Here is a 10,713-nt window from a genome sequence, read left to right as displayed (position 1 = left end):
TAATTGTACATCATTTAAATGATATAATACAAATTTATACATTATTTAAATTATATGTGTGTGTATTGATATGTCACAGCCTAACCCATCCAACCCGAATGGTTGAACTGTTGACCCATGATCTGGAGGCAAAAATGGTTCAACCTCATTGGTTTTTAAAACATTGGTTAGAAGCAAAACTAGAAGCCAATATAATTATTTAGTTGCCTAATTGTTAGGAATATTGATTTGGTAACCGATTCAAGCTTATTTTCATGTGGAATGGCTATAAAAGATGATAGAATTTTTTTGGTCTTCTTCCCTTTTTATTTGAGCGAGTTGAATGGTTGAACCAAATGATCAAACTGTTATCCCCATGATCTAATCATCATATTGGTTTTATGTCCATTCCAAGTCTTGAAACAGTATATAGCCAATATTGGGGTTATTGATTTGTATTTCTTGACGTGGCAAAATTTCCATACTTTAGGGTTGATCAACACTCTTTCCATGATGGATGATTAGAATATGGAAGATATGGTTAAATTCCACTTGTGCATCATTTCCCTTTCTAATCATAGTCATCAAGGTCTTTAGTTTAGTACTTGCCTTCGAAAGTAGGAATTTGAAATGTTTTTTTTTTTTTTTTTTTGGTAAAGAGCTTCATTACTTCAAGAAAACAAACCACACAAAGAAGACAACGGACAAGAAAAAGACAGAACAGAAAAAACATATTGAAAACAAAGCACACACCTAGAACAGGGACTTGGAACTCCTAGGAAAAAACTCAGAAAAGAAAAAAGCTTGACGAGTGTCCAGCTACTGCCAATATATGGGCAAACCTGTTGACCTCTCGAGGCACCCAAGAGAACTTAGCAGCATTGCCTTCGCATAGTTTAAGAATATCCTTTAACACAAACAATATCATTGTGACAGTCTGTGTTCTTAGAACTTAGATAGTTCACAATGTGGAGATTGTCCAGTTCAAAGATAAGTTCAGAATCAATTTGCAAAAAGGAAGCCTTCACTGTTTCAAGGAACACCAAAGCTTTAGCCAGAATAGCAAAAGAGGCATTACTCTAGCCACAGCTCGCTCACAACATAGCACCAGAACCGTCTTTCGCTAGAAACCCAAAAGAAGCCCTGTTTGGGTCCAAAAAAACCCCATCCACATTAACTTTAAAGGCACCCTGATGCGGGGGAAGCCAAAGAAACTAATTGTCTTCTTCACTGAGAGCAATAGAACAGTTTACCAATGTCGGAGGCGATGCTTGAGATATCTCCGCAATCAACCTATTGACATTATTGATCACAACAAAAGGACTATCATCAGTACTTTCAAACTAAAAAGAATTTTTGTCTTTCCATATTAACTACAAACAGATAGCCATTCTAATAACAATCTTAGGATTCAATGAACCATTTTGGCTTATAGCTCACTTAAACCAGTCCCCAAAATCTGTAGTTTGAGACACCAAATTGGCTTTCGGACCAAGGCTTGATCCAAACCAAATACATCTAGGTTTGTTACATTGCACTAAGGCATGGAGGGGAGATTCAGAATCTGCCCCACATCTTAGACACTCTGCAGATTGGATAGTTTTTCTGTTGGCTAAGTTTTCCCTTACAAGAAGACCATTAACACAACACCTCCACACAAAATGCTTGATTTTTGGCTCAGTTGGCAGATTCCATATTATGTTCCACAGTTTTCCTGGGATGAGCTCTCCTCTTTGGGTATTTCTGGAGTAGTTAAAGTGATCAGTAGCCACCCTATAGGCCAACTTCACTGTGAATTTGCCAGAATGAGTTTAGGTCCAAATTAATTGGTCTTCCCAATCATTTGAGGCTGGATTTATTTGGCCAATCATTCTAACCACAACTTCAGGGAACAACTCCCGGGGTATATCCATATTCCATCTTCTTTCTTCAGGAATGATCAGAGAATTAATCTTAAGGTTTTTGGTGTTTTGAGTGCAAGGACCAAACGGTTTAAACCTCTTGATCTCTGGGATCTAGGGGTCTGTCCAAACATTTATATTGGACCCCCACATTAACTTTCCAATAGGCTCCCAATTTTATAAGCTCTCTCCCTTATATGGCACTCCTCCAACCCCACGACTGCTTTGCCCTGTAAGAAGCCTGAAAGAAGATACAGTTTGGGAAGTACTTGGCTTTCAGAGTTCTAGCCCACAAACTATGGGTTATCTTCATAAAACCTCCAAGCCAGTTTTGCTAACAAGGCCAAATTAAAATGCCAGGGGTCTCTCACCCCCAATCCCCCATCACTTTTACTCTTAGTTATCTGATTCCAAGCAACCCAATTAACTTTTTTCCTCTCTTGGGAACTCCCCCACCAGAATCTTCTCTATAATTTCTGGAGGTTAAAACAGTTTTTTGGGGGAGGAGAAAACAAGACATACTATAAGTCGGGATGGCTATAATCACAAATTTTAGAAGGACTTATTTGCCTGCCTGTGAGAGGAAAGAGTCTCTCCAACCAAGAGTTTTGGAAGCCACTCTCTCTGTGAGAAAATCAAAAGGTTGGCATTTATTTCATGGAATAAGGGGGCAAGCACCTAGATAAATTGAAGGGGTCTCCACTTTCTTAATATGAAGGGCTTTTGACAGAGCTCTCCCAAGTCTTGTGTGTAAGTTTCTACTAAAAAAAATACCTCTGACTTATCATAATTGACTTTCTGCCCTGAAGCTTTCTCAAACACGGAGAGGGCTTGGATGAGGGAATTTGCTTCTTGGAAGTTTGCCGATGTGAAGATGTAGTTGTCATCTGCAAAAAATAAGTGTGAGATTGCAGGAGCTTGTCTGCAGATTTTAATACCTGGCAACAACTTATCTTGAACCAAATTTTGAAGAATATTAGAGAGCCCACCAAAACAAAGTAGGAAAAGGTAGGGTGAGGTTGGGTCACCCTGTCTAAGGCCTTTCTTTGGAAAGATTCTCTTTGAGGGGAGCCATTATGAGAATCTCATAAGATACAGTAGAAACACATTTGATGACCCAACCTATCCATCTTTCCCCAAAACCCATCCTTCTCATAGTTTCCTCAAGAAAGACCCATTCAACCCTATCATAGGCTTTGCTCATGTCTAGCTTCACCGCCATGAAACCTTTCTTGGCTTTGGTATCGTTCATAAAGTGGATTAACTCATGAGCCAAAAAGAATATTGTTAGAAATAGCTCTCCCAGAAAGGAAGGCACTCTAATTTTGGGAAATTATCTTTTGCATGATTGGTTTCAGCCTATTAGCTAGAACTTTGCCTATAATTTTGTTGACAGTGTTACAAAGCGTAATGGTTCTGTATTGAGAGAGAGTTTCCAGCTGTTTTACCTTAGGGATTAGAGCTATAAAAGTTTCATTGAGCTTCTAGTTCAAACTCCATCTCTAAAAAAGGTATTGGCTTCCCTTATCACATCCTCCTTAACTATTCCCCAATATTTCTGAAAGAACAAGTTTGGATACCCATCCGGACCAGGGGCCTTCCTAGGGGCCATCTGAAAGAGGGCATTCTCAATTTCCTCCACAGAGACAGGTTTCTGTAGGTTCTCATCATCCTCACTACTTATTCTACCTTCCATATTCCTTAAGGCCAACACTATCTGAGAAGGGCTAGATGATGCATAGATGGACTCAAAGTGTTTTACCTGTATTGAGAGAGAGTTTCCAGCTGTTTTACCTTAGGGATTAGAGCTATAAAAGTTTCATTGAGCTTCTAGTTCAAACTCCATCTCTAAAAAAGGTATTGGCTTCCCTTATCACATCCTCCTTAACTATTCCCCAATATTTCTGAAAGAACAAGTTTGGATACCCATCCGGACCAGGGGCCTTCCTAGGGGCCATCTGAAAGAGGGCATTCTCAATTTCCTCCACAGAGACAGGTTTCTGTAGGTTCTCATCATCCTCACTACTTATTCTACCTTCCATATTCCTTAAGGCCAACACTATCTGAGAAGGGCTAGATGATGCATAGATGGACTCAAAGTGTTTTACCTGTATTGAGAGAGAGTTTCCAGCTGTTTTACCTTAGGGATTAGAGCTATAAAAGTTTCATTGAGCTTCTAGTTCAAACTCTATCTCTAAAAAAGGTATTGGCTTCCCTTATCACATCCTCCTTAACTATTCCCCAATATTTCTGAAAGAACAAGTTTGGATACCCATCTGGACCAGGGGCCTTCCTAGGGGCCATCTGAAAGAGGGCATTCTCAATTTCCTCCACAGAGACAGGTTTCTGTAGGTCCTCATTATCCTCACTACTTATTCTACCTTCCATATTCCTTAAGGCCAACACTATCTGAGAAGGGCTAGATGATGCATAGATGGACTCAAAGTGTTTTACCTGTATTGAGAGAGAGTTTCCAGCTGTTTTACCTTAGGGATTAGAGCTATAAAAGCTTCATTGAGCTTCTAGTTCAAACTCTATCTCTAAAAAAGGTATTGGCTTCCCTTATCACATCCTCCTTAACTATTCCCCAATATTTCTGAAAGAACAAGTTTGGATACCCATCCGGACCAGGGGCCTTCCTAGGGGCCATCTGAAAGAGGGCATTCTCAATTTCCTCCACAGAGACAGGTTTCTGTAGGTCCTCATTATCCTCACTACTTATTCTACCTTCCATATTCCTTAAGGCCAACACTATCTGAGAAGGGCTAGATGATGCATAGATGGACTCAAAGTGGCTCATAAAGACTTTCTCTATCTGCTCTTGGCCTTCCACCCATTCTCCTTTATTCTTAATCTTTAGGATTCAGTTTTTTGCTCTTCGTCTTATAGTTGTCATGTGGAAGAATCTTATATTCCTGTCTCCTAGTCTTAGACAGTTAACTCAGGATTTCTGTGCCCACAGAATTTCTTCTCTCTTAAGGAGAGTATCAAGCTCTTCTTCAATAATCTTAACTTTCTTTGCATCAAAGTCAGCCTTTTTTTCTTCTTTCTTCCATTAGTTCTGCACTTTTCTTTCAATAGTCTCCTGAACCCTACCAAACCCCTCCTTGTTCCATTTCTTCAACATCTGCCTTAGGTTGATGCACTTTGCACTAACACTCCTATTCACCCTATAGCTAGGGCTTGCTTCCCACGAGCTACAAATGACTGTCTCACATCCCTCATGGGTCATCCACATCTCTTCAAACCGAAAAGGCTTCTTTTTGAATTTTGAGATGGGAAAGAGATTAAGGCAGATTGCTAAATAATCTGAATGGGAAGTGCAAAGAGAAAACTTTTGCTTCTAAGAAAGTTTCTTGCCTCTCAACATTTTTTTTATGATCGAAATAAGTTTATTAATGAGCAATAGACAATAGTACAAAGTCCCCAAGTAGAGGCACGAGTTGCAACCTCTCTAGGCTAGTTAAGTACAAATTCCAAATTACTAATAGTTTACAAAGTAGTACAAAAAAGGTCTTCCTTGGAAACCCCCTGTTTGGTTAAAGAGTCAACCATAGAATTAGCAGACCTGCTAACCCATTTTACCTCAACTCTCATATTGCTGGTTAACCACTTTACTTTTTTGATGAGATCTTTGTAGCCCCAAATGGCAGTATCCGGGTTTAGAAGCCATCCCGTTACCACCTGAGAGTCCCCTTCAACTAGGAATGCTCCACCCCAAGCTGGTTAGCAATCTGAATTCCTTGTACTGCAGCAAGGATTTCTTGCCTCGCAACATTATAGACCCCTCTATCTAACTTGACTTAGACATTCTCATTCCCACTTCTATTGTTTGTCCAGGTATGTTTTGGGCCAAAGAAGGGGATTTTAGATAGACCACAATCATTGAGGAAACTTTTGTTTTTCCTGATATAGCTTCATTTATATTTCTTACCTCCCACCTTATCATCAAAATGAAAAGCCATATTGAAATCTCCTATACAACACCAATGCCCTTGAGTCCTTCCAGCCAGTGCCCTCATTTTTTGCCTAAAATCTTCCCTTCTGGCTTTGTTCGGTTCTCCATAGATAAAGGAGCACCACCACACTCTTCCTTCATCATCCGTAATTCCAGCATGGATAACATTTTTATCTGCAAATTCCACTATTAAAAAAATACTCTTATCCCAGAACAAGGCCAAACCACCAAACAAACCTATAACATCCACACCCCAACAATTCCACGAGTAAAGGTTTTTGAATTTTTTCTTACAAACCCTGATTGAGCATTTGGTTTCACTAAAGAAAATTATCCTAGGTTTTTCCTTTCTAAGGGACTCTTTCACTGCTCGAATTGTCTTGGGGGACCCTATCCCTTGACAGTTCCAGCATCATATTTTCATTGGCACCAAGGGAGTTGTTGAGGGTCAACTTCTGCAATCCCTTTTGAGATCTCTTTTAATTTTAGGTTTCCAAACATCATGCACATGTCTGCCTTGTCAGAATCTCTATCCTCAGACTGCATTAATCCCTTGTTTTCAATGGACAAAACTACAGCCCTTGACTCTGGGCATCGGTCGCTATCAAGGTCATTGATAACTCTTTGAATATTGGTGACTTGATTCTTACAATAATTTCCAAATTTCCCAGCAAAGCATTATTAGTCCAAGTTCTTTTTCTCCTCTGTTGGATCCTCCCTCTTTGAAAAAACCTTCTTCCCAATAATTTCTTGCTAGAAGGATGGCCACTCTTCCAGAGAAGGTCAGAATTTTGGGGCTTTCTTATTTCAGTTTTACACAGAAAACAAAAATTTGTTTTTGAAGTTATACCAAGAATAAAATCAATTCTCGAACGGTAGAAGATTACCTCCATTATGCAATTTGGGGCAGATACAGATGCATCCTTTCTGACATGGGGGAAAGCAATCTCTATGCTGAAGCATCTGAGAACTTCACGTTCTATCTCTTCCTCTTCCCATCAAGATCTTTTCGTCACTAGACCACCATCTTCATCATTCCTGTGATCTTCATTTTTTGAGTCAGGGCTCATTGACGAGTTTCTTTTTTGACCCGTAACTCTCTTTGGTAGAGCTGATTCGGGTCCCATACACAAAGCCCAGCCCCGTACCCAAAGGTTGGCTTCAACTCCTCTTCAATAAATATCAGCTTCCATGGGTTAAGAGCCTCGTCAATTTTTTTGATACAGAACCATCAATTTAGATTCTGGAATTTTATTTTATCACTAGTTTTTTCCTTTCCTCAATTGGTTAATAAAACAGACTTGTACTTGGTCAAATCTGTGACCTTTCACTGGGAAGGTAATATCAGAGTTTGCACATCTGTGGCAGACTTGAGCCCAGTTCCCACCATAGAAGAAAGATCATGCAGGCCAGAAGACATTCATCAGAGAAAGAACTACGTCAAAGTCCGCCGAAATTGAACAGATTCCTCCCTCAGTTATTGTTTTTGCCAAGATAGAGTTCTTTGCCCACTTCCTAATCTTTGGTCCGATCGGGTCCTGTTTCATAGGCTTCCTCCTGTCTTCCACTCTTTTCCTTACCATCTTACCAAATCTCGCTTAACTTAACACCGATTTCCACATCCTGGGATTTTTTTTTCTTCGTAATGTCCTTGACATTGATGAACCTATTCTCCTCACTACCAGTTTCAACCTTCATCCAAGGTCCATAACCCAGAGGTCTTCTTGATTCATCCATGGTGTTCGACCCCATCCTTTTAATCAATTGATCCAAGGTCCATAACCCAGAGGTTCATTGGAGAGAACCACTTCAAGGTCCTCTGGATTTCCAAAATGGATCCAGAGGATGTTGTTGCAAATCTTTTCTACATAGTAATCGTCCCTCGTCCACCTCCAAAGTCTGTAGATCTGTTGAATGACTCCTTCAATATTCAATGGCCTGTCCGGAAGTATTTTTCCAAACAGGCTGCTCGATCCTATTATCTCCGCTTTCTCTACTTTTTTAAGTGTATTTTTTCTACCCCAACAAGTTATCCATTGTCCTCCCCAGATTCTCCAGCCACAATAGCAACAGGAAGAAGAAAACCTGGAGTTCCTAACTAAGCACAGAGAGTAAACCAGCTCCCCTTCGAGCAGTAGAATTTGAAATGTGCAAGTTACAGAGATGGCAAGCTTAATTCATTTATTAATTTGTGGCATTAAAAAAAGTTAATAGCATTTTTTAGTGGTTGATAAGAGTTTTAGCACGATAAGGTACGAAAGCACAGAGTGATTAAGAAAGTGAGTTTTAGCCCAAAAAGATGTGCAAACATTTCTTATTTGAACAAAAAAAGATATGGACAAAGAAAAGAGACTTTATACTTTATTCTCAGCCAAGTGTTGTGTGGGAGGTTTCAATAGCCATAATTATAAAATATGTTAAAATTATAGGTGGTGTTGATCATTAGGTTGGTAATTTCAGATCCACCAACTCACCTATTTTGTTATTATCTGTTCATTTATTCAGTTAAATATCTACATAGATTTGAGACTAATTAATGCTTGATATTTTAAAAGAAAAAATCTATGATGCCGGAAAGACATCATATCAAAACAGTTTTGACCAATTAAAACCCACCTGTGAATTTCTATTTTGTTATTATCTGTTCATTTATTCAGTTAAATATCTACATAGATTTGAGACTAATTAATGCTTGATATTTTAAAAGAAAAAATCTATGATGCCGGAAAGACATCATATCAAAACAGTTTTGACCAATTAAAACCCACCTGTGAATTTTAACAACACCTGATTGGTTACTGCATCTAATTATACCAGTTGATTGGTCAGAAGTTTTTTGGATATCATGACGTTCCGGTATTATAGTCAAACCCATTTTAAAAACTTAAAAACCAATGAACCAGAATTGTAAAATCCATAACCAATCAGCTGGTATTCATGGGGATCTGATTGTTCAAAGTTCTCGTCTCATACCTTTCTAGAAACATAGATACTCTGTATAAGTCTTTTTTTAGCCATTATCTCATTAATTTTCATTGGTAATGATGCATTAATACAACTCAATTAATTATTGCAATTAACTTTAAGCAAAGGTTAAAGTATTAATATGTATCCTACTCGTCACAACTAAAAATGGAGATTGAACTTAGTTCCATGTTTCTTCTTGGACTCTGAGTTCATTTAAGATATCCAATTAGAAAATATCGTTTCCATTCATTACCTATCCAATCAACATGTAGGACAGTAGGAGTCATTCGTTGTAAAATAGTTTTCAGGTAAGGGCCGTAAGGCCCAGAAAACAGGAGAAAGAGCATTTTAATGTTTGTCACAATTGTAAATATGTATCATTTATATATAGAGATTAATTGTTTTTCATATGAATTTGCTGCGGAATGAGTTTTTAATTTATTGCTAATCTTGGAAGTTGGTTCTATTATTTGGCATTGAGAGAATGAGAAGTAAAGAGCCCATGTGCAAGTAGTAGTTAGGCCTGTAAATGGATCGAATTTGAATCTAAACAAGTTAAATTTAAATTCGATTTGATACCCGATGGATATCTAAAACTCAGGTTTGAATTCAATTTGATATTGAATGTCTAAAATTCAGGTTTGAATTCTATTTCGATTATTAAGTTGAATATTTGATTCAATTCAAATTCGACCATTAATTTGCTAATTTGCTCTGTAACATAACCCCTGACATTCCAATTTCATGATAAAAATTTCAAGCTTCCTATGAAACAAAACCCAATAACAGATGGTTCTAATTTACGCAGAGAAAAAGGAAGACAAACATATGAATGTTAGATTAGGCTTTTGTTTTTGGATTACCTGGGAAAGAGGAAGCGGAAAGAATGTAGAATCCTGTTTTGGACCATAGCTTCAGATTAAAATCCCCAAATCTACAATTCATAAAACGACCTGATGCCAAAACAAGTGTACCGGTGTGAGTGTGCGACTGCAGTGACCAATGACTGGTGTAGACGGCTGGAATGCTAGTCATGGAGTGGTAGATGCTTTGCTGGAATTGGGCGGTGGCGAACTAGTGAACTGACAAATTGGCAAACAACTGATCGAGAGAGACCGATACGACAGTATGAGTGTGCGACAACGGTGCTGTGGTGGCCGGTGACCAGTGCTGGATGCTTCGACTGCTGGTGGTGTCTGTTTGAGTTTGGCAGTGCCAAAGGATTAGGGACTTAGGGTTTTGAAAACTTCAAAGAGGAAGATGAGAGGTTAGAAAGGTAGGGTGAATCGAATAGAACGATTCAGTCAAGGGTCGAGTGCATTCTCTTATGAAGTTATAGCAAGTAGGGAAAAGGAAGTAGGCACTGTCATGTTCTGATTCGGGACATTTTGGAAAATAAATCCTAGGGCAGGACGCAGGAAGAAAGGGGAGGGGGAGAGGAAGGAGCACTTGAGTGCATGGCTTTCAGGCAACACCTACGCAAACTAAACACCCATGGAGGGTTGCCTCACCCAAACACTTAATTGTTATTGTACCAAGGTGTCTTATAATATTTTTATGTTTTTGTGAGATTAAAATTTTGAATCAGGCTTTGTTGCATTAAACTATTCATTTTGTGTATATATATAATGCGTCAATTCAATACCCAAATTTTTAAATGTGATAATCCAGTGTTAACTGATCGTTAATCAGATGTTAATTAGCATCTGAAAAAAACATAAATGTCCTTCAAGTATTATTTAATTTTCTTTATTAATCATCTAAATATTGACAAAAATTTAACAATCCTAAATCATTACCTTTTCCATTCAAGAAAGTTGGAGTCACATTTAAGTGGGCATTCTAAGGACCCCAATTTTTTTGAATAGAAGAGGTAAGGATTTGAAATTTTTAATTTTTTGTCAATGT

The 10,713-nt window shown here is 38.4% G+C and overlaps 1 protein-coding gene across 6 annotated transcripts; it reads right to left on the bottom strand.

The window, feature by feature from the left end:
* Positions 1-682: 682 nt before the first annotated feature.
* LOC148853114 (uncharacterized) lies at positions 683-10,330 on the bottom strand. Of its 6 annotated transcripts, none has more exons than XM_088942495.1 (4): positions 9,669-10,315; positions 2,655-2,767; positions 1,233-1,272; positions 683-1,122 (listed from the first exon to the last, which is right to left on the bottom strand). In XM_088942495.1, exons 1-4 carry the CDS (start codon positions 9,838-9,840, stop codon positions 1,103-1,105), a joined length of 345 nt encoding a protein of 114 aa, XP_088798621.1. In that variant the 5' UTR covers positions 9,841-10,315; the 3' UTR covers positions 683-1,102. The 6 variants fall into 6 exon arrangements, 4 of the variants coding, with proteins under 4 accessions (XP_088798621.1, XP_088798620.1, XP_088798622.1 ...); XM_088942497.1 differs by lacking the exon at positions 9,669-10,315 and adding an exon at positions 6,726-6,852 and having other exon boundaries at positions 874-1,122; XR_016098653.1 differs by lacking the exon at positions 2,655-2,767 and having other exon boundaries at positions 9,669-10,299.
* Between the last annotated feature and the right edge of the window lie 383 nt (positions 10,331-10,713).

This window comes from Nelumbo lutea, chromosome 5 (genome assembly GCF_056320005.1).
Source record: "Nelumbo lutea isolate HS-2025 chromosome 5, American lotus-T2T, whole genome shotgun sequence".
Classification (NCBI taxonomy): Eukaryota; Viridiplantae; Streptophyta; class Magnoliopsida; order Proteales; family Nelumbonaceae; genus Nelumbo; species Nelumbo lutea.
The sequence above is the reverse complement of the archived record's forward strand: the minus strand, read 5'-3'. Positions and strand labels throughout refer to the sequence as shown.